The sequence below is a fragment of the Anneissia japonica genome, unplaced genomic scaffold, assembly GCF_011630105.1.
Source record: "Anneissia japonica isolate Jap-2015-1 unplaced genomic scaffold, ASM1163010v1 scaffold1165_len1893470_cov193, whole genome shotgun sequence".
Lineage (NCBI taxonomy): Eukaryota > Metazoa > Echinodermata > Crinoidea > Comatulida > Comatulidae > Anneissia > Anneissia japonica.
In genome coordinates this window covers 107,818-131,639 of record NW_022709613.1, presented here as the reverse complement: position 1 = coordinate 131,639, position 23,822 = coordinate 107,818, and the positions used below count along the sequence as shown (strand labels likewise).

Here is a 23,822-nt window from a genome sequence, read left to right as displayed (position 1 = left end):
TATAATAATGACAGTTTTGTATATCACTTTGCATTATTATCAGTCACTGAATCACACATTTACATACTAAGCTCCCCCGTGGAGAATTTCATCTTTTCTCCAGAATGCTCAGTCCCCCAGGCAGGTGGGAAGCCCAGTAGGCTTAAGCCCTCAGTCAGCTCACATGCCCAGTAGGCTTAGGCCACAATATAGTCTCCCATTAAGCTTGGTCCCAGGACAGAGTTTTTTCATCCTCCTATTTCTCATGGAAAGCCATAAGACATGATCCATAGACCTACCGTTCTCCAGAAAAGTTAATAAATTAGAAACAGCACCTTACTTCAATCAAGGGCACAGCATACACACAAATTGTGTTTTTTTTTTTACTCAAAATTATTATTACATATAATTCTAATTTTAATATAATTAATATGAATAAACCATAAAGCACAACATAAGAAATAGATTTAACTAATAAATATTACACACAATGCTCACACACAGGAAGGTACTTAAAATAATTCCACTCAAAATATTCCCTAGGGGCAGCACCAGTGGGTCTAGAGGGCGCCACACTGGTGAAAAGAACAGAGCCATATATATAAAGAGTTGCGACATTCCGCTCCTCGGTTTGCGAAAGTCACGTCGTACACACCGTCCATTTTTGTGTCCAAATCTTCCCGATGAACATATACAAAGTAATGATAAGTTAGGTATATTACATAGTATTTTCACATGTTCAATTTCATTTATGATGTTATTTCTTAATAACTATTTAATATCAAAAGCGTTATTAGAATTTATCTTTAGAATTAAAAAACTTGCGCGTGTTCACGCGTGCTTGATAATCAAATGATAATCAAAATTATAATTAGAACGCGGATCGCGTTGGACAGAGAACGTGCATCGTGTTGGACACGGAATGGCTTCTAAATTCTCAATGCCGCAACTCTTTCTATATATGGCTCTGGCAAAGACATCAATATTGTGTCCAATGTGCAGAGATTTAACCAGCAACATTAACCAGTTTACTGTACTCAGGAACCAAATTTATAAAACCAGCTTTAGCTACTAAAAATGTCATAGTGAAGTAAACAATATCAAAATAAAAAGAAAAATCAAAACAGAACTTCAACAGAAGTCCAACATAACCTACAGTATGAATTACAGTATACTGTACAGTTTTAGGATGTTGAAGTGGTTTGGCAGAGTGGGAATGGTTTGGTTTCCAGCCTCGAGGTTGAGCTTTACTCCTTCGCTGTGCATTTCGCTTGTGTCCTTGACCAAGACACTCTATCTACATTGCTTCAGTCTACCCAGCTGTATCGATGGGTACCAGTAAATTGATAGGAGGAAATCTGCAGCGGACCAGCGTATTTTTTGCACTTTGGGGATGAAGGATTTCGAGTACAACGGTATGGCTACAATTTTCAGGACACTTCTCTATATAGTAGATATTATTGCTTAGTCAAATGGGGGATGGGAATAGGGGACTGAGGACTGTAGTATATTAACTACAAAAACTCAATGTAGTTTATTAGGCCTGGAAAAATCTGTTATCCATCCCAGTAGCTACCAAAAGTACTGTACGTCATCTTTTCATTATTTAAACATGAACATCAGGATAAATGACTTAATGTATTCAGCTCAAATGTTGTGAAGAATGCAAATGGAATGGCAGTGATGATGTTCGTCAGTCCATTGGTCTTCCATGGTTCACCTTTCATTATGCCAAGCTCTTTTGTCTCCATGTTTCCTAAGGCTGTAAGTTGAAAAGAGAAGCAACTTCATAATTATTTTAAATAATATAATATTACTAGGTAAGAGTACAACGCTAAACTCTATCTGGTTGAGTTGTCGGTGACTAAACTGACAACCCCATTCAGGCGTTTCTTAGTGGCTGCTGAAAAGAGGGTGCAATGGTCACCCAGCAGCATGAAAAATCAACAGCTGAAAGGGGAGGGGGGGTTGGGGTGAGCCTACCATAACTTGTTGAATCTGGTCTAACTTATTTCTTTTTTCCTATTCTATGTTACATTGTGATGCACATAGAGGACGTGGCAATATGCGGCTTGATTTTCACCTCCGCCAAAGTAGATATTTATTCACCAACATTTGTCTCTCTTTTCGCTTGCTTGATTATTTGTCTATAAGCAAGATTGTGCAAAATATAATGAATGCATCACCATAACATTTACTAGCTGGTACCTAAGGGTATAAGGAAGAAATTATTACATTTTGAAATATCACATTAATAAAAAGAAATTACGTAAAAAATTTATGGACTATCACAAACTTAATGGAGCAGAACAGAGTGGTCTAAAGGATGAGGAGATTGATTTTAATTATAATTTTGGTATATTTTTATTTGTTACTCGGTTTTCTGGAATAGGTATGCAGTTTATGAAGCGACTGCTCTAGCAATGATTTTTATTGTTCTGGCATCTTCTAGCATTAATGAATATTTTTAATTTGAATAATTATTTAAAAAGTAAGCAGAACATACAAAGTAACACCATACTTACCAAAAGAACTTAAAGATTTGTTGACAAAATGCAGTATTGAGGGCGCCCAACAGACATAGCCCGACTTCACGGCAACCCAGCTGTATGGATAAGGTGTTAGCAGGGACGACAGAAACAGCCTATGACCACTCCATGTTGTTTCGCAGTCACCTTCATGCAGTAGCAGGGTCAATGGTACTGTGTATAGCCCCCATATACATCCACTACATGAAGAAATCAGGCTAACTATTAGTCTCGATAAAAACTGCAATTTCTTGCATATCATTATACGAGCAATTTGAACAAAGAAAATAGGCTTACTGTGGTGAGAACACTCAACCTTATTTATAACTGTTAGGCATAGCATGATGGCTGTAGCTGAGGCGGTGCTATTATTCAAGAGGGATTATATTATTATATTTTGAGGGAAAGCTTAATCGAGTAAAGCATTTATTTGAGGGCGGCACTTATTACAAATTTTTAAGAGTGATGTTTACTATGTTGCTCTTACAAGTTAAATTGGTACCATTTGACTATATATATTATGCTCTCAGCATACCTTAATGCAATGGCATGCCCTGTTGTGTACTGTGACATCATCATTGGTAATAAATAGCACCTAACAACCATCTCCTCAGCAACGATACAGAAGAACTCCGGAATCATCATGAGATATTCTCGGATGGTACTCAGGTTGCCAATGTCCTCTTCGATTTTGAAATAACCCCATCCCATATATTGCGCAATGAACATGCTAACGGTGACGAGACTGAATGCTATCGCTATGCTGATGAAACATGCTGGAATTGTTCCAATTAACTACATTATATGGATAAATAATTATTTTGAGTTTATAAGATTAGTATTTTCTTCAATATTATAAATTCAAGTTTAATAGTTAGTCCTAATGGTTTACTATAAGTAATATTAATTATATAGGCCTAATTAATATCAAATTGAATATTTTCTGGATGGATGCACCTTGTCAGTACTTAAACTAAGTGTATATATATATATATATACATAGAGTAAATAACGAGTCAGATGGTATCAGATATATGCCACAAAATTTATTTTCAGAGTTAGCGAGTACTTTCGACTATAAGTCTTTATCAAGCTGTATATTATATATATATATATATATATATATATATATAAATAATAATAATATAATAATATATCATAAAATATATATAATATAGTTATACACAAATATAAATAAAAATAAAATAAATATAATAAATATTATATAAATATATATAATAATATAATAAGTAACCATGATTTAATGGAAACCAGTCAACTTGCCCCTTACAAACTCACCCCCTATATTATATATTCTATGGTTCCACCTCACAAATACCTATTATACTGGTTTATGTTGTATGTAAAGTATGTACAGTGTGTTTGTATACATTCATGCAGTTTAAACATATTTATACAATGTGGAACAAAAATGCTGATTTCAAACTGTGAAGTTTGCTAGTTTTATTTTCCTACATTTCTGATCTAAATTTCACATTTGATATTGAATTAATGCATAATGTTGTTATTTTATTGGGTGGTTTTTTTTTTTTTTTTTTCTGCAGTTTTGGATCCCTGTTTGGATACCACACTACGGAAAGCGGTTGTATGGAAATTAAGATACTGCAAATTAATGTTGGGTGCCGAACAAAATGAGAAAACCTTAAAAATTAAAACTAATACCTCTGCCACTAGCACCATATTATTTAATATCTGTGACCATGACCTTATTCACCTCTTCTAAAGTCCAATATATACTACTATATTTTTATGACAATCCACTCATTACTTTTTGCATAATCGGAAAGACAGACAGACAGACAGATGGTAGTGAATACATACCTTCAGCGGCAGAGGTAAAAACAAAAATTGAACTGTTCGTTTAAAACAATAACACAAGTTTTTATCAAGTTTTAATATGTTACAGATTTTAATATTCAGTTTTTAATGATTTATAGTCGACATTGAAAAAAAATCTAAAATTTGCAGGCAGGGCTTGCAAACTATAGGAATAATATTAATTAAACATCTCATAACTGGTGAAAATTTCATTTTTTCTAATTTTAGTTGAAATTAATAAAATAATAACTTATTACTTATTGAAATTTATATAATCTTTATTGCAATCCCAATGTAGGATTGGATGAAATAGAATACTGTATATGAAGCAAGAAATATGTTCCTTGTTTATTACTGGTAGTGGTATGTATATTTTATGTAATAAATTTTCATGACTTATGGATGAAATGTTATAGTAATTGAAAATTAATAAAAGTGTTTTCATGAATATATATTAAATATTATAATGGTCTTTGACCTTCAAACAGAAATACAGATTTTTTTTTATTGTTTTGAAAGCTATTCTAGTCACGTACGGTAAAGAGACTAGGGTCTACCCATGCTCAGCAGTGGCTCCATAAATCTGCCAAAAAAGGGTCCGAAATGTCCGACAGAGGGGTCAAAAACAAGGGGTCGACTAGAGCCTCGGTCAGCGTCCCGGAATAAAAAAAATCACTGGTAGTGTTCACAGATAGAGATTTGATGGCTTATTTATGGTCAAAATTGTGCTTTAAAAGAGAACTAGCAAAATGATTTTTTGTTCTAGAGGCTGAGGGGATTTTTGATATGCCATTAATAATAGAATCAACCTTAAAATCGTTTTTTGGCTATCTGCCGCGTACGACGTTTGTGTGCATGCTATAACAATCACAATTTACAGCCATGGTTACAGCATACACGCAACAATCGTACGCGGTGGATACCCTACGCGGCTGTCTCTTATACACATCTACTGTGACATCATCATTGGTAATAAATAGCACCTAACAACCATCTCCTCAGCAACGATACAGAAGAACTCCGGAATCATCATGAGATATTCTCGGATGGTACTCAGGTTGCCAATGTCCTCTTCGATTTTGAAATAACCCCATCCCATATATTGCGCAATGAAATTTTTTATACCTTGCTCAGGGGTCCTAAATGTTGGGAGGTATGTTGTACTTGTGATACCTAATGGTTGCTAACTTAAAATTTAGGGAGAACGCGCTACCACATTTTATCAAAGACACCGAAAACAATTTTGCAAATGCCGACATCAAAATACAGTATTGTCAAATATTTTTATTATATATTATAATTATATATTTATATTAGGAAACTCTACAGTATACACAGCAGTTTTGTTATAAGTGAGGGCGCACTCCAACTAACAGGAAAATACAAAACAAAAGGCCTAAAAAACTAGTAAATGAATACTTTTTAAATAACTTAGATTAAAAAAGCATATACTGTACAATTTTATCAACATTATAAATTAATAATATTAGCAATCAGAGTTTTCTTTTTTACACAGGAAAGTGATATATCCTGGTTTAATTCGTCTTGCCTGCAGGCCTAAATATGCTAGGCCTGCAAGAGTACAAGAAAACAATTCATGTGGTCGCCTACCCTGGGCTCCTTTGGAACATGCTTTACCGACAGCACCGCGTGTTCTGAGCCTAGAGCTCTTGAAAGAAATGAAGCCATCGTTCCATTATGTATTTGATAGGCTAAAAGAAAAACGAAAGGCAATGCTTTTGCCACATCGATTCGTTTCATAGTGTGCTCCAGTCAAAAACATACAAAACACTGTGGATTTTTAACTCAGCTTTGTTCGGCAGAGAACCCTCCTTCGCAAATAAATAAATACCGCCCTCTGTATGCGATATGTAGATACAAGATACAAAAATTCACAGACAAGAATAAAAGCAAGACAAAAAAGGAACACTCATGAAGCCTTACGGGGCTTGTTACAAAATAGAGAGGGGCCAAAATGAGTACAATATAAGCCAAATTTAAAGTAAAAATACAAATAATAACAAGAAACAATAACACCCACTTAAACTAACCAAACAAGTTCTGAAGTAAAAAGAAATAAACATGAAAAAAAAACTTTAACAAGAAAATGAAGTACTGGTGCTTAGCAAAAACAAGCATTGAAACTGTCAATAAATACTGAGGTATATTTCATTTTAAATGGCTTTACAGATGAAGAAATGCTGAAAATTGTACTGTACTGAAAAGGGAACTTCTCTTTGAAGAGATAGGCCTATGCTTGATACAATTATACAGTATAACATGTTCTTATATTCGAGTACCAATTTGTAATTTACTGTAAATTAGGAAGGAATGAGATGTGCATTTTGCAGTCTCAACTGAAGAATTTATCCATATTTGATCTATATAATGTAAACGAACAAATACACATGAAGACACATCTAATTTCTATACATATTATGGTATCTTTATTCCATGTTAAATACCCATATTCATAAGAGATGTGTGTCGGTAGCACCTAAATTAAACATTAAGTAATTGTGAACATATTAAAATGTAACGTTAATGTAATATTTTATTTTTAATACGGGTGCTATACAACCAAACACATATATCATGATAATATTTACAGACTAATCACACCATTATGTAGTTCATGATCATTATATACCATCCATACAATACTTGTGTCTCCCTCTATATAACCAAATAACAATAACCGTATGGTAATATATTGTAACAATAATCTAAGTTGTATGTAAAAGCTGTGTTAATCAAAGAAAAGTTTATTTTCCTTCACACTTTTCAAGAGATGATAAAAAAACAATACCAATATATAATTGAACTTCCCCCCCCCCCCATAACTAAGAAAAATATACTAAAATGTTTATTCCAGTTCCCCCATAACTAAGAACAAAATACTACAAAGGTTTATTCCAAGTTAGGACATTGTTTTATTACACCAGGGAGCACAAGCTATTGATACCATGGTAAGTTTTCCCTTTCTATTTTTAATATTTAATAGTCTTTTTATTCATAAATGAAACTACCAACAACATGCAAACAATAACTACATTATGGTTACATGTGTTTCAAAAAGACTGGGGTAATAATTTTTAAGTGCACAAAGGTCTCTACAATGCACTCTATAAACCGACCATCATTATTATTATTATTACTATACAATATATGTTGTAAATATAAAACAAGGGCACCGAATAAGACATTCTCAGGTAGAACAATGTATATTTATAGCTTAGAGGTTTATATCTGCAGAACTTGGCGGAGATGTACTAAACAACGGATGACAAAACCTTTGTGGATCCTACTATAACCAAAGAAAATTAATTACAGTATATATTACAAATAAAAGAACTTATAGTAATCAATATCTAGGTATATACAGTACCTATGTACTTGTTGAGACAATGCTTATAGGGTCTATTTATTACTTTTTTTTTTTTTGCAATCTGATATCATTGACAATATACAACCTCCAGTTAAAAATCATCAATATTAAATCCGAGATTCATGAACACGCCCTAAACAAATGTGACAGGCTCTGGTAAAACCAGCAGTTTGTAGGAAAAGTTCAAAATTGAGTTTTTGGTATTTCAAACTTCTGCCTGAATTCTTTAAAACAGTGTATATTTGATCGAAATTGGTTGAGTAAATAGCGAAGTTATGAATACTTAATTCATTGGATATCAGCCATGTAGGTTTTGAGTATTAAGATTTGTATTTTTAAAATAATTTTAATATGCTTTTTAGTTTAGTGATTGATATTTTTGCAGAAATGTTCTTCAATATATCTCCTTTTATGAAATGCAAAAAAACATGAAAATGTTAAAAATTCTGATTCTCGAACGTTTTTGGGTGTTTGCGGGAAATTAGAAATTGCGACAAACAAAGGGTTTGCCAGAGCTGGTCACAAATATAGTTACTGTTGAGTTAGTAAACAAAATAACCAATACCAATATATATATATAACCATAAATGCATTAACAGACATGAATTACATTACTTCCTACATTGGAATGATTATTTTCGACAGATTATTGAAATCTAGAAAATATACAGCGATGTAGTTAATACCGTAAATGATCAAACAAGCAGCTCTCTCAAAAAAGCATCACAAAAAAGGTGATCTTTCCACGCTTAGCACAAATTTTGTGTAAAAACTTTTTTGAACAGTCGTCGCAGATCTTAATTTTGAGTAAAAAATATTCCATACCATAAAGAATTAAAAAACATTGAGTTCTCACAGGATACATAATTAGGCCTAAAAAAATAAATTGTTTGTTAGCCCTTCTTTTTAAAATGATAAAAAATTGTAGGCACAAAAAGATTTTTTTTTCTCAAAATAACTCATCAGATGGAACAAAAATCACCTACAGTTGACATTTTGCATTGATGATGGAGCCGAAAAGAATGTTGAGGCTCGCATTGGAAAGGCATGACATGCATTCAGGACCATGCGACCAATATGGATTTCCTCAAATATTTCAAACAATACCAAGATGCATATTTTCAATACAAATGTCAAGCCAGTTCTGCTCTATAGTTCAGAAACATGGAAAATCACTACAAAACAAGCTGCAAGTATTTATCAGTAAATGCCTTAGATACATCCTAAAAATCTGGTGGCCAAGAAGGAACTGTGGAGTAAAACCAATCAGGAAGAGATCAGCAACCTAATAAAGAGAAGGAATTGGGGATGGATAGGCCATTCTTTAAGGAAAGACCCTACAAATGTCACCAAGCAGGCCCTAGACTACAACCCGCAGGGGGAAAGAATACAGGGCAGACCCAAGAACAACTGGCATCTCTCCACTCTACAAGATCTGAAAAATATCAATATTACATGGGTGGAAAACAAAGCTGAGGCACAGATACGGGTGAGATGGAGACTTACAGTGGACGCCCTATGCTCCCCAGGGGAACCAAGAGGATTAAGTCAAAGTGACATTTTGCAATGAATGTAGGCCTAGAATGGCAATATCTTACATCAGACAACAACTTCAGACAATTTTGTAGAGCATCTGGCAAAAAATAAAAATCAATTCACTCACATTTTTTTTTAATTTGTAAAGAAAAAAACTAAAAAAAAACAAAAAAACAAACTCTTTTTAAGTTTTTTGGTTTTGCCGTCTCTATTTCAGTGAGTTAGGACAAACATTTTTTTTAGGCCTTATAATGTTTTATGTCAAATATAATTTTGTATAACCCATTTAAAAAGATCCAATTTTTTTTAGTCATACAAATTTACACCACACGAAAGGCACGTGTAAACATTTTCCCCATGTTTTCCACCCCGTAAAAGGCTTGCAAAAGATTGTATATATCAATTTTTGAAAATTCCCCTGTGCTTTGAGAATAAGTTTTGAAAAAAAAAAAATCAAATCGATGCGTCTAAATATTTGATCAGCTCTTACCTAATTATTTACGATATCCCTTTTATATCCATTACATGCTGTACTTAAACCTTAATATTCACACTAACCAATCTTGATACTGGAATGGTCTAGCAAACTTGATACTGTATTGCCGAAATAAAAACATCTGATCACATCAGATTAATAATTTATAAATCACAACTACTCACACAAATATACACTCACATGCATCTCATAATTTCAAATAAATATAATAACTATGCAATATAATCATCTTCATTATTTATATATAATATAGGTATTATATGGTAAAGATGTTGGTATCTTGTGTTATATAGCTCTGCGTTTTTTAAATTTATTTTTTGTTAAGTATCTGTTATGTATTCTGTGTAGTCAGCCTGGAGAGGTGCTATGCCTTATCACATGATTGGTATATAGTTGTCAATTTTGCCTCTCTGCCGTTGCGCCACGCATTCTCCGATCCAGACGATATTCCTGCATTCCTGTTCCTTTAGCTTGAGGTAAGCATAGAACACGCCATAGTGGAACTGCTGTATGAAGGCTAGCACATTCAGTTTGACCTGCAAAAGTAATGAAAAAAACAAGTCTAAAAAGAGCGCTATGATTCCTCATTTAATATAACTGAAGAAAATTATATGGCAGCATATCAATAATTGGTATAAAATATAAAGATATTTGTTGGATCATATTTTTTTTTTTCGGTAAGATACACCAAAAAAATGAAATCAGTAGACATATTTTCAGTGAGGTCCTTCTGGTGATGAATTGGGTAATACACTTTCTGAAGAGTGTGTGGCATTCTTTAACATTCACATGGGCCATATTGCATACTACAGGACCAACTGCTGAAACGTCTCCTCCCACAGACTCGCTACACAGTCGCTACAGCGCTTTCACTTCAATTGTTGCGCTGCATAGCTATCCACAACACAATTTGGAACGCTCCCTGATTCAACTGACCAATCAGCGTTGCCAAAGGACAGCGATAGCGTGTAACAACTTTTATGAAAACTAGGCCTAAAACGCTGCACTACTGACACATGCATGTCAACCCTTCAGCTAAAACACAAGAAGAGCAGTGGACAGAACTGAACCAGGGATTAAAGATCTCCATGATTAAGAGCTCACATTTTTGCTCTTATTTAATTTCTGGATGCCAAATTCCTTCGTTGATTTTCGCATGTCTTAATTTTTCATAAATATTAGTCAAACATAGTGATTCCGATAACAAGAAAATAATTTTACACTGCATTAATGCCAAAAGTTCAGAAGAAAATCAATATATAAAAAGAAAGATTAAAATATCTGAGTAATTTGATATGAAATAAATAAGATACAAATGTGGTCAACAAATATAACATACCTCATGTTCAAAAAATTTGTCTTCTAATGTTTTGTCACCAGGGTTGGTTCCGGCGCCTTCAAACAATGCCTTGTATTCCTATATTGAGGGAATTTTAATAAACAAACAATAAGTAAACATTCATATTATACAATAAATGTCCTCACTATCGTCGTTCACATCACGAACTAACACAATTAAAGTAGATTGTGTTAGTTCGTGAAATCACAGTAGCGCGTCAAAACAGGCAAGTATTGGTTGTCAAGCAATTTTGTATTCTTTACCACACAAAAGTCCTTAACAACAACAGCGCGTATTTTGACGCGCTTTCTTGATTTCACGAACTAATACAATCTACTTTGATTGTGTTAGTTCGTACCAGTAAAAAACTGAACCAGTGCCATTTTTTTTTACTACCAATCTCTTAAAATTGATTATAAATGAGATATTTATTCATGCAACAGAATCTAATAAACAAGAAGCTAGGTTAATGAAATAATGTAGTTAATGCACTGATAATATGCTGATCTAAAGAAATGGAATACTAATTATATTTTAAAATTTTCATAGCATTTAAAACAGCATTATCTTTCAACACTGATTTCTTATTTGGAAATTTCATTAAAAAAATTTTTTTTTTGTAAAAACTTTTTTCATTGGCAGCAAGTGTTTACTAACAGGCTAAAGATAAAATTTAATGGATATTCAAAAGCAGAATTCCTCAAAAGCATGCTTACTGGGGTACAACAGGTTTGAAAAAGGTACAAAAGTGTTGGCTTACCGTATAGTAGTCAGCCACAGACCGTACTTGTTCGTAGTCATCGCACTTGGCCAGAGCGGCAAGGCCGTCCGGGTACAGCTGGCCGCATTGAGGATAAAGCCGGGCACGGTCTTCTTTGGTCAACTCGGTTCCAAATGAGTTGATTGTGATAATGAACGCTCTCCTATCTGCTTCAAACTAAAATTTGAAATTAATGGTATTTAACACATGATTATTTTTAAATATACTTGCTTATTTATATAGCGCCTTTATTTGCAGATAAGAAGCACTTCTTTTCCAGGTCATTAGGTCAACATGCATGTTCCTACTGAAATCAGTGCAGGAGCTGGCAACACTACCAGTTACCCAGTTAATCCTGGGTGGAGAAAGGCAATGCATAAAAAATGCCAAGAACCACAATCAAAATGCACAGCAATGGATTTGAAACCATAGCCTTGAGGATAGGTCATTAGGTCAGGCAGGCAATCCTACCAAGTTAATCCTGGGTGAAGAATGGCAATGCAGTTAAAATGCACAGTGAGGAATTGAAATCCCGACTTTGGGGATGGGAAACCAAACGATTCTCTTTGCTCGTAAATCACTTCTAAAAAGAATAAAGATTACTATGAGCTTGTGTAACCTTTTGATTGATGCATTTGAGGTCATCCCATCTTTCATCATTTTTAAATGTACAAAGCATGTATTTTTACTGTAACTCATCTCCCTCCCCCCAACTAAAAAAAAAGTACACAATAAAATGATTGTTATCAATTTTGAGATAATTATTTTCTCTTTTTCATAAAATAGTACATATACCGTTACTCCCTCCCTCCCCAGGCTATGTTTTGTACTCTTGTGAAAATGACTAAAATAATGGATAGTTCCATTGAAGACTTACACCTAGGATCTTGCACATGACATCAGCAGTCGTTCCTCCAAGGGACTCGCAGAACTTGTAAAAGGATTCTAAGTATGCTTTGTAGAGGGTGTTTCTGATGATCTCAATGTTCATCTCATCCAGATCCTGTTCTGATATGCATTCCTGGAAGAAGGGTGCTGGTGAAACAAAATTTACGAAACATTATAAATATTATTATACATTCACGTAACCGAACACAATGGGCAAAGTGTTACCACATACGAATAATTAATGAATGAAGTAAATAAAATAAATAATTCATAAATGATACTTGAATAAACAGTACAGGTAAGTCATTTCATAATTAACTTATCACAAACTCAACGACACAACAAAAGATAAACAATTGTTTGTATTCAGGTGTGTATGTGGTCTGTAATGTTCAAATTCAAATCAAAATTATTATAATAAAACTATTACAGTAAAACCAGATTTTTGTTCTTAGAAAAATATGAAAATCAGGACTTATTTAGAAAAAATTTTAAAAAAATCAAGATTACCCTGAATATATCAGGATGGTTTGTGGAGATTTTTGTGGCGAAATAAATAAATGAAAATAAATGAAGGTAAATAGAATACAATGACTTCATTTTAGTATCTTTAGGTTGTTTTACACTGACAGTAAGTTGGCTTTAAACTTTACAGAAGCTAAACTCAGTGTCGGTGCCAGTGCGGGGAGTCCACGAGGGCACAGCCCCTCCCCTACTTCTTCCCCCATTCAGCAACCTTGGAGGGAATTTTACTTCTGTCAAGGAACATGGACATTCTCGGGGAATTTCTGGCATCGCCACTGGCTGAATTCATGTACTGCAAGGACATACCAAGTGGGGTATCTACAATAATAGCGTTGAAAAGCTCTGCCGGCGTGCTGGCAATATTCACTGCTTCCATCTGCTCAAAGCTTCCTAGGGGATGGCATTTGGAGATGAGTTCCGAAATCGATCGTTGATGAAGCGTTCCCGTGATTAGCAGAATGATATTGTCAATCATGTAACTGTACCTGTCATAAAAAAATGAAATATCACAATTTAATTCCATTCAAAGCGATTTCATTAAAATTTAATTTTACTTTTAAATTCAATAATTAATTCTTAATTATAAAACATATACAGTAGGCCCCTAAACAATTATACTTTTCTAATTTAAATAGTAAAAACTTCGTCCAAATTTTACATAGTATTAGTACGTTCATAGAATGCCAGTCAATTTGAGCAAATGCTTTTGAGTGAATGCTAGTTCAAGCGGATTCGTTTAGTGTGAATTATAACCAGGGCGCAGCTGATAGGGGGTGTTTAATGAGAAAGTCTAGAGGAAGTCTTATTTCCAATGGAGTCCTTCTGGTGGTGATTGGGCAGTACACCGGGAGTCAATCCCCTACTCTTTTCCGAAGAGTGTACTGCGTTCTTTTACGTGCATATGGGCCATCAATGCACTCGGGACCAACAGCTTAAACACCTCATCCAAAAGACGGTGCGGTATTATAACTTGTATTTCAGCCCTCCAGCTGAAATACAAGGAGAAGCAAGTGATGGGAATTGAACCGGGAACCTAGAGATCTCCATGATTCAGCGCACACACAGTTACTACCACCAGATTAGCCGACTGAACTAAGCTGCTCTCTCTTTAAATGGAGCAGCAAATTGCAAATGGGGGGGGGGGGGGAGAGGGAGGCTGTGAGCTTTTTTATACCTTATTTAGTGAACCCGCCGACTGCAAATATTGATGATTTCGAATAAAAATAAAATTTTATTTTTGGCCAATTTAGCGAAAGTGAAAATTTCAGAAAAAATTAATTTTTTCTTAATTTTTATTACGCCCTCTGCTGCCTTGAAATTTCCAAAGATAAGATATGTATATTTCTTCCTAATTATATAAATCCTGTATAACATTCACCAAAATTTTATTTTTTATTTTCTCCTCCGTCTGGATGATTTTGGCAAAAACTATTTGCTAAATAAGAAAACAAAATTTTATTTTTATTTTTAATTCGCCCTCCTCCGATAATCTTTAAAAAAATAAGTAAGCGAAACAAGGAATAAAACAAAGTCTCGCCTTTAAACAAACATGCAATCATGGGATTTAATCATGTGGCTTTTAGAAAAGAAATAACAATGATTCAGGCTTCAGCAATCACTTACGTTATGTAATCCAGAAATGTGGATAGAGGGGCCACAGCTTGGTTCCTGATATGCTGGAATTCTATCACTAATTTCTCCTTTAATTTATCATCAATAACTGACACGTTCAATGGGGACGGCTCATTCGCCAAAAAGTTCCCATAGTCTGTACTTTGAAGATGCAATTTCAAATCTATAATAACAAGAACAATTATAAATATATTATATATCATGTTAAATGGCTTGACATGTGGCATTGTTACATAATAGTTTTGTTGTTTGTAACTAATACATCATTTTTCAATAGCATTACAGTAATAATATTTTAAATCACAAAAAGCCAAAAAGGAAAATATTTAAAAAAATACAGAATTTCTTTTGAATCTATTTTATTTAATTTTAACAGAAAATAATATTATATTCATTTGTTTTAATTTTACAGTGATAAGGTCTAATAAATTAAACTAATGGTGGGACTGAGTGACTTTTGACCCCTGTGGAGGAACATGAACCCCTTGTAAGGGACCTTGGACCCCTGAACTGTAAGAGAACTCCTGGTGGGGAAACATCTGGTGCTGCTCATAAAATATTGTTAGAATCACTTCTACTTCTAGCACACTTGGAAAACCTAACCTCCTTGGGAAAAGTGACAACAACAAAGACACCAACAAAACTGTTCATTTATATTTTGATTTGACTAAAAAGCCAATCTGATCAGTTGGCAGCAAACAAAATGGGAGTTACTTTCATCCAAAGACACAAAATATCTGCAAACAGCCCTATTCTAGAGGCCTAGCCTAGACTGTCTAAATAAAACTAGGCTAGGCTAGGTAGGCCTAGGCTAGGCTTAAGTTACAAAGTAGGACAAAGTATAAAATTCTGTTAATTTAGCAATAATACTGTAAGTAACTGTACTGCTTGACCAGCCAGGGTTTCGTTCTATTTTTAAATTTATAGCCATTCATTGCTATAGACCCTATTTACAAAGTGTCAAGCTAGGCCGTGACGAAAGAGAACGGTGGGGTCTATGCTGCAGCAGGCGCCGGAGGGACCATCTCCTACACCACCACTACCTAGGCTAGGCCTAGTTAATAGGAGGCCTAGGCCTAGTCTAAGCTGAAGCTAGGCTACTTACCCTCTAGAATTTCACACTGTACAAGATTCAGGTAGTCCGTTTGCCTCAAAATTCCACCTTTGAAGCCTCTAATTAACCCTTCTAAATATCCATCATTTATATTAAACGTCATTTCTGGCATATTATACATGATTTTAGTTGGTAATTTCAGTACGTTCTCCTAAAAAATACGGGCAATCCAATCTTTTCGATCCCAGAAGTACGATTAAATCATGTGACATATAAATGACCCCACAATGACCCGTACAAAAGCTGTATTTAACGGCCTTCTTGATTGGCGAAACAGAACCGTTATATTAAAAATGTTATCCAATTATTGAAGGTGTCTGTTCACGAGATGATAAAAGGACTCGATTTGTGGCATGGCATGGCCTGGGGATCGGCTTAAATAAATTACACGTGAATGCTGCTATTTGTCCTTTCTATCGCCCGACACGGAAGGTGGAGTAGGCAGCAGGTATTCTCTTGGAAGATTAGACGTTAGGCCAAGGTAAAAATGAAGGATGCATTTAAAGTTGGTAAGCCCATGTTTATTATCTCAAATACTAATAGGCGTAGTTAAAATATCAATATTTTATTGTTAAAGAACCATTCAGTTGCTAAAATTTGAAAATGTTTAATGCAATCGCCAGGCCCTTCGTTGAATTTGAATTCACCAAGAAGTAGGAGGGGTCTAGCGGCACGCTCTTGCAACCGGGACGCGGTACAAACAAAACCGGTGCAAAGCCTTGCATGCTGTACAGTACAGTCCAGTCAGAATAAAACCATGAATGGAAGGAGGCGGAGTTTTTAAAATGCCAGCTTTATACTACTACTTAGGGTCATTTCAGTACGGCCGCGGTCTGTGACTGAAAACAAGCTGCTTCTTTCTTGTTTCAATTTATATTTATAATTCTATTCTATTATTAGGCCTAAGTATTATTCATTCCATGGGCAAGGCTAGGCTTAGTAAGTAGTAGACATAGCATGATGCACTGTAGAACTGTGGTTCCCAACCTTTTTTGCGTTCAAGGACCCCATGTCCAAATTGTACTCATTGTCCATTTCCCAACAACAATAAGATTACTCCTACAGACAGGTAGAAGATTATTCGCCACGGAAGTACAACATTAGACAGTGGCTATTCCTGGAATTCGAAATAGAAACCACCTCAGCCCCAACTATAGTAGTACAAAATTGTTTATGTCTGCCACTTCTAGATGGCCGGAAATGGCACTGTCAGACTCAAAATTTTGAAGGTAATTTAGAAGGGGAGTGGTACAGAGAGTAAATTTTTCAGATAGGGGATTTTATACTTCCTGAACCCAACCATGGTTGGGGAGGAGGTAGGAAATTTTTATGTTTATGGCACTTCTAGATGGCCAGAAATGACAGTCGAACTCAAAATTTGAGTGTAATATTCTGTTATCTCCCATTTACTTTTAATTTGGTCAAATTTAGGGCACTCTCATCTCCTGATTTTTTTAATTTAGGCCTATTCAATATGCAAGAGAAAACATGGAAAAAAGAAATCAAGTGGCTCTCCTATACTAAACATCATACATGAGAATACATACAGAAGTAAATTAAAAGATTCTATGAGATCACCAATAAAATATTGGAATTACAGTACAATGCCAATTAAAACAATTTACAGTGAACAAAGTCATGCCTTTCAAAGGTACTGTAATGGAATCAAGAAAAAGTAATAATCTAGCGGATCCCCTACATTTTGCTAACCCCCACATTTTCGCGGACCCACCGCTGTCAAGTCGCAAATCTGGAGTAATAAAGCTGATCTCCTGTGACCTGTTCTGTTATGCAATCTTACTGTGGGGTATATATCTGGGTCACAGTACACTGCAAGGCCTCCCACCATGTACACAGGATGCAATGTCTCCGCCTGCTCCAGGTCACAGAGTTACTTCAGAATTAACAATAAAATAAATTTAATGAGAGAACGCCTTCATATTCATAATAAAGTGTTCTTTTTACAAAAATGGATTGTATTTCTATGACAAGTTTAATACAAACCAAGATGATCATTTGCCTGGAATATGCCTAGCATATCAAGGGTTATTTTGGCTCAATAAACCCAGGTTACAATCATACAAACATGTTTAAAACACTGTCTAAAATGTTCCATCTTTAGGCATACACAGTACTTTGAATATTTTTCTTTTAGCTGGTCTCAATATGTTTCACGTGCTGCCCATAAGGATTTAAGTCTACTTCGTGAATACTTACTTACCTGGAAAAACCAACTAATTTAATTTGTGTAATTTATGCATATTTTCAATAGCGAGCTATTTTTTCACACTAATGTTAATCATGCTTCCTTCTGGTCTCTCATTTTTTTTGTCTGTTGCCACCAGCCTTGTTAAATTATTATCGATTTTGCCACATTGTCAGTCAGTGTTTTAAGTCTGGGCTTTGTAAATACATTCATGTGAAATTTAGATCATGAATGTACAACTTTGCTCAGTGGGGTGGTAGCCACTGTGTGTGCACTAAACCGTGGAGATCTCTTGGTCCCAGTTCTGTTCCCATCCCTGCTGCCCTTGTGTTTAAGCTGGCAGGTTGGAAAAGTTTCAATAGCACGTGAAACGTTGAAAGCTAGTTGTCCTGTGTGCAACATGGCCCATGTACACGTTAAAGAACGCAGTAGACTCTTGGAAAATGAGTAGGGGATTGTCTTTGGGTGTACAGTACTATCACAACCCCACTAGAAATAATCTTCGGAAGTTTGTGAGTTTGACACCAAACAAATCCAAAGTGTAGACTCAGGGCCATTTGTAGGGTTAATGCCAGGGCTTTATCAAACTAATAAAATAATAATAAATAAATAATAATAAACAATTAATAATGATTTGAAAGCCAGAAATAAACAATAATAATAAACAATCCCTATCATCATGGCAGAGATTTGCAGTGTGTGAAAAGGCAAAACAATGGAAAGCATTATTTTTATTAATAATAATAATAATTAATTCTAAACTGGACTTAAAGATGGTTTTCCGTCTCCATTTCTGCTGCAAAATTTCAATCGCTAGCGATGACCAATCCTTGACTCTGGTTCAAATATCTCTTCGTAGCATAGTAAACAGACAAAAATATGTAGACCCATGCTATAATTATAACTGCTTTCGTTTTACATGAGTTGCAAAAAGATAAATACAGAATAAGTCAAATTCAGTTTTTGATGGCTACGTCATTTATTGACTGCTACTGTAGGGCCTGTTTATACAACACCCTTTAAAACTGCTTAGCAGTGATGGGTGTTGTATAAACGGAATAGATCCATGTGATTACAGACACCTGGAAAAAGGGGTACTGCAAAAAATCCCAAATTTTGTGGATTGGGATTCCTACCTGTAATTCACTGACAAAGTAGAGGTCACCGAGTAGAGTCTAGTTTATTCATGGAGAAAATGTTGTGCATGGTTTATTCAAACCTTACTGGATGTAGAATATCAACAATTGATTGAGATATTCAAGTTAAACCTAAGACTGTATCTTTCTTAAAATACTGTCAGGATTTATAATTTTCATTAACTCGCGAACTAAAGGCAAATTACGGCAGATAATTTCATTTGTTATGACGGAAACGATGTTGGGTTACTACTATCTCGTTAACATATGTGGTACATAGTTACTACTATCTCGTTAACATATGTGGTACGTGAGTAGGCGTAGACTGGGGTGGGGATGCCTGTGTAGGGATAGGCCTAGTATAAACAAAACAGTGGGCTGGATGGAAAGTGCTATTAATGCACTCCTTGGCATTTGGGGAGAAAAAAAAATTGCTGATTTGAACACACATCCCACAATGCAATTTACCCTTACAATATTTCCCATATAATTATAACACAGCTTCAAAATTACTTAAAAGTGATCGTTGGGGATTGGTCTCCAGTGGTAATTCATCAATGACAAAGTGCTGTGTTCAATCCAACAGTGTTGTTTAAAAAGGCCTTAGTAACCCTGTTTGGTTTTTTTTTCTAGCATAACTTATTTGTGGATTTAGTGTTTTCAAATAAACCTTGTTGTTTGGTGTTATTCAGCAAAAAAGGGAAGTGCTGTGACTTCCAAATCAGAAAAAGATGACAATGTTTTTTCGTAGTGGAACTGAAAATTATTGATCATCACTGTTTACAATCTGTCGTCTGAAGTGTTTGTTAATAGATAAAGCTTCTTCACATGATAGTGATTAAGCAACAGAGTTTAATGACTTTCATGTTCAAAACAGCGATAGGTGTTTCCTTAGAAGTTGTTGATATAGGGTTAAGGGTTGTTTTTTACTGGCTTCACATTTCGAGTTTGTAAAATGCATTTCTGTAACTGTCTTCAGACTTCATAGTAAATGAAAAATTTCCGTATCACTACCCAATAATTTGCCTTGAGTGCAAGATATAAGTATAGAGTTAAAACTCTAGGCTCGATCGTCCAGGGCTCGATCGTTTTTGGGGGCCAATTGTTAAATCAAATTACAAACGCGACAGGATGTACCACAAGCAATTAATATTGTTACTTCGCCATAATTTGTAATAATTTTTTTTAGTGGATATAAAATTATTCACGCAATGAAATATATACCAGACAGGCACTTGTGAAATCAATATTTCATTAAAACAGTTTTCAACAGAATGGATAGTAGCCAGTGTTGGCAAAAAGAATTGATTAGTCATCCTTCACTTATCAGCATCAAATACTATATTTGACCTGGCATGCATATGTCATCCATTGAAATATTTTTATAGAAGTACGATCAAATAGTACAACCCCAAAGTGCAGGATATATTTTTGAAGAGTAGTGGCATAAGCACAAAAGGTGTAGGTTGCTGCAGGACTGCTGAAGGCTTAGTGAAGCAAGTGGGTAGAGGATAATAGACCTTTCCGGAATGTCAATCAAACTTAACAACTGACTAATCAGAACAACCCTAGGAATACGCGCACGTCTTACAAACACACGTGTTGTCCCACAAACGCACGTGTTCGCGTATGTTTTAACACTGCCGTCTTGTGGGACCTTAGCAACAAAATCCAAGGGGCGGAGCTTAGTGGAAAGGTCCATTGTGCTGTGCTTGTGCTGTCACAGGATTTGAACCCAGGACTCTGGGTTTGGACGGCAAACATCTTAACCACCAAACTACATCTCTACTACTAATAATTTTAATTCTTGTTCCAACCGCCTGTTCCTTTAGCCATTAAGAATTTAGAAAAATTTAAAAAAAAAATATTTATCTCATACTAAATTTATGTCTGAAAATACTTAAGTGGAACGAGTCTTCATATTTTTATACTGTATAATGGCATTGCCTCACCATCCTGATTTTTTTTTTTTTTTTTTTTCCCAAAACGATTAATACAGTAATTATAATTTCCTTTAGACCTTTCCTGTAGTCTGTTTTAATCTATGAACTACTTTGCTAAAGATGGCTTCAATTTTATTTTACAACAATGAATTATTTCACGATTTCTCCTACTGGTACCTCATCATATAGATTCAGATTTAGAATAATGCTTGTGGTCACGTTCATTATGAATTTTATAGATTGGTATTGGAAAATAAATAAAAGGTCAAAATGTACTCGTCATCAAAGTTTTTATTCTTATGAAAAAGCATATATCTGATTCTCCTTATTATGTCAAGTGAAATCCTGGGAAGATATTAATAATTTAATTACGCAAGACTCATCCCATCCATCATATTGAGACATTATTGTTAGTAGGTCGGGCAGGGTTAGACTTAAAACAACAAAAAATTATCCACAAACCGTTAATTGTAATTTATTTAATCAAAATTTCAGACGATAATTGAACTGTATTAAGAATGTTTGTTTACTAACAATTATTTTTTTAACCATATATTATTATCACATATATTTGTGATTCTGCAGTATAACTACAAATACTATGTCTCAGAATTTTGATTTTGACAATAAAGTTGACCTGTATCTTGTATAGATTTAGTGGATCTGGTTTAATCTGGTATATGCCATGAAAATTGTTTTTGTATAATTTGGTGGCTGTTGCCACGTATTGGGAGTTTACAACATGCAGTTCATGTGGCCTGACTTTTTTGTATGAGCAATCAATTCTGTAGTAGCTGGAATAATTACAAACCTATAGATAATTTCTATTGTGAAATAATTTTACTGCCAATTCATGACTAGAATTATTAATACGACTCTAAAAGGGGAGACTTTTTATACCTTATATTTATTTATATTATATTTTATTTATTTTTGAAAGCTCATTAAAAATACAATACACTTTGTGTCCAGAGGCCAGAATGTGTTTTGATATACACTAAAAAGAATATACAAGAGTAATTTTGTTTCACAAAAATAATTTTTTTTTTATGGTTGTCGGAGAAGCTCAGAAAAAAATTAAATAAAAATGGTTTTGGCAAAAGCAGAGGAGAAAATAAAAATAATTTTATTGGTGAATGTAAACAGTGTAGTAATGAGATAGATAAATGCTTTATATTTATAATTTAAAAAAAAAGTTTTCATTTTTTCATTCACTAACTCATATCATTTCATATTGTCCCATTCATTTGTCTATAATTTCATCCTTCAATTTGTTTATCTAGCCCATTTTGCTTACTCTTGAAATGTCTCTGATGCTTTTATTGTGTAAAGTCAATTAGAATTGCTACAATTATTGAAATAGTATATTTTTTCAATTAAAATTAAGTACCAACAATATCTGTTATTCAAATATTCCCTAGCACTCAAATTCTGACAACAGGTCAATTTTTTTTTTGTAATTCTCAGCCGATATGTCTCTGGCCGAATGGGGTCGCAAAGAGATTACCCTAGCTGAGAAGGAGATGCCTGGTCTGATGGAGATGAGAAAACGACACGGTGACAGCAAACCCCTGAAGGGAGCCCGCGTCGCTGGTTGTCTGCACATGACCATCCAAACAGCTGTGCTCATTGAGACACTGACTGAGCTTGGTGCTGAGGTAATTATTGTCACTTATTATTTTGGTCTTTTTCTTCTGACACTCTGAAATGAGGATCATAGTTCTTGTTTAAGAGGGGAAATAAAATATAAAAATTATACAGGAAACTGCAGTGGCCTACTTGCCCTCCTGAAACCTGTGACAGTTGATGTAGAGGTGGCAGTTTGTGCCAGAGAGAAATGCTTCGAAACCCTTTCCTTCTGGAACAATCTGGCAGAGGTTCCATCTTGGAAGAAACCACTTCCCAGTAGAAGATCTGGTTAAAAGAGCTATTATAACATATGGTGTTGATACCCATCACCAACTGATGTTAAAGAGAAAACTATTTATACCAGGGGTTCTCAACTATATCGAAATAGTTGCCAAAATTGTTCATTGAATATTTGAAGGGCCATGGCAGGAGGTGTACTTTGGCACTTAGAGCCATCCGGGGAAGGATTTTGGAAGGGTGTCCCCCTTTATAAATTGGGAATTTTTAAAAGTATTAAGCCGCTAGGCACTCATACAGGGCATCTTGACTTAAGAAAGTTACCCTTGCTGTATATGGAACCACAGGCAGCAGAGCATCGCCATGCTATCGCACTTGGCCGGCTAGACCTAAAACACAAGCGAGCGACTGTTATAATTTTTCCTTGCTGTTTGCTGAGATAGTTCTTCCGATTTGATTGATTAAATTGCTACAATTTGTGGGGCAATATACAGTAGAACCTCGATTTTACATACGGTACGGGACCGGAGGGCGTACGTAAATCGGGGGATTCGTAAAATAGAGGTTGGGTTAAATTTGTACGTACTTAACGCTCAATATACGTATGTATGAACGAACGATGTTACCTAGCTAGGCTAGACCTAGCC

The 23,822-nt window shown here is 34.7% G+C and overlaps 3 protein-coding genes across 4 annotated transcripts in view; 1 reads left to right on the top strand and 2 right to left on the bottom strand.

Annotated features, from left to right (window-relative positions):
• Positions 1 to 378: 378 nt before the first annotated feature.
• LOC117106893 lies at positions 379 to 6,331 on the bottom strand. The gene is made up of 4 exons (XM_033248409.1): positions 5,958 to 6,331; positions 3,043 to 3,302; positions 2,505 to 2,707; positions 379 to 1,741 (listed from the first exon to the last, which is right to left on the bottom strand). The coding sequence occupies exons 1-4, from the start codon at positions 6,105 to 6,107 to the stop codon at positions 1,599 to 1,601; spliced, it is 756 nt and encodes a 251-aa protein (XP_033104300.1). The 5' UTR covers positions 6,108 to 6,331; the 3' UTR covers positions 379 to 1,598.
• Positions 6,332 to 6,767: 436 nt separating this feature from the next.
• On the bottom strand, positions 6,768 to 16,235 carry LOC117106906 (V-type proton ATPase subunit d 1-like). The gene is made up of 7 exons (XM_033248429.1): positions 16,016 to 16,235; positions 14,902 to 15,073; positions 13,585 to 13,763; positions 12,743 to 12,900; positions 11,866 to 12,042; positions 11,106 to 11,183; positions 6,768 to 10,302 (listed from the first exon to the last, which is right to left on the bottom strand). Exons 1-7 carry the CDS (start codon positions 16,143 to 16,145, stop codon positions 10,141 to 10,143), a joined length of 1,056 nt encoding a protein of 351 aa, XP_033104320.1. The 5' UTR covers positions 16,146 to 16,235; the 3' UTR covers positions 6,768 to 10,140.
• A 140-nt stretch (positions 16,236 to 16,375) lies between these two features.
• The window catches only part of LOC117106904 (adenosylhomocysteinase-like), a 14,662-nt gene continuing 7,215 nt past the window's right edge, over positions 16,376 to 23,822 (top strand). Inside the window, exons 1-2 of one of the 2 annotated variants that reach the window (XM_033248426.1) lie at positions 16,376 to 16,533; positions 22,777 to 22,967. In XM_033248426.1, coding sequence (XP_033104317.1) covers positions 16,512 to 16,533; positions 22,777 to 22,967 — 213 coding nt within the window. In that variant the 5' untranslated portion in view covers positions 16,376 to 16,511. The remainder of the gene's footprint in view (positions 16,534 to 22,776; positions 22,968 to 23,822) is intronic. The other variant, XM_033248425.1, reaches the window with a different exon arrangement.

Excerpts from the sequence above, each read along its gene's own strand:
- LOC117106893 (XM_033248409.1), bottom strand. The coding sequence starts at position 6,107 with ATGAAACGAATCGATGTGGCAAAAGCATTGCCTTTCGTTTTTCTTTTA. Across the intron at positions 3,303-5,957 it reads ATGTTCCAAAGGAGCCCAGG|TTAATTGGAACAATTCCAGC; the intron begins GTAGGCGACCAC and ends CATATAATGTAG. Across the intron at positions 1,742-2,504 it reads CAAATCTTTAAGTTCTTTTG|CCTTAGGAAACATGGAGACA; the intron begins GTAAGTATGGTG and ends TTCAACTTACAG.
- LOC117106906 (XM_033248429.1), bottom strand. The coding sequence starts at position 16,145 with ATGTATAATATGCCAGAAATGACGTTTAATATAAATGATGGATATTTA. Across the intron at positions 13,764-14,901 it reads ACATTTCTGGATTACATAAC|GTACAGTTACATGATTGACA; the intron begins GTAAGTGATTGC and ends TTTTTATGACAG. Across the intron at positions 12,043-12,742 it reads TCATGTGCAAGATCCTAGGT|TTTGAAGCAGATAGGAGAGC; the intron begins GTAAGTCTTCAA and ends TTCAAATTTTAG.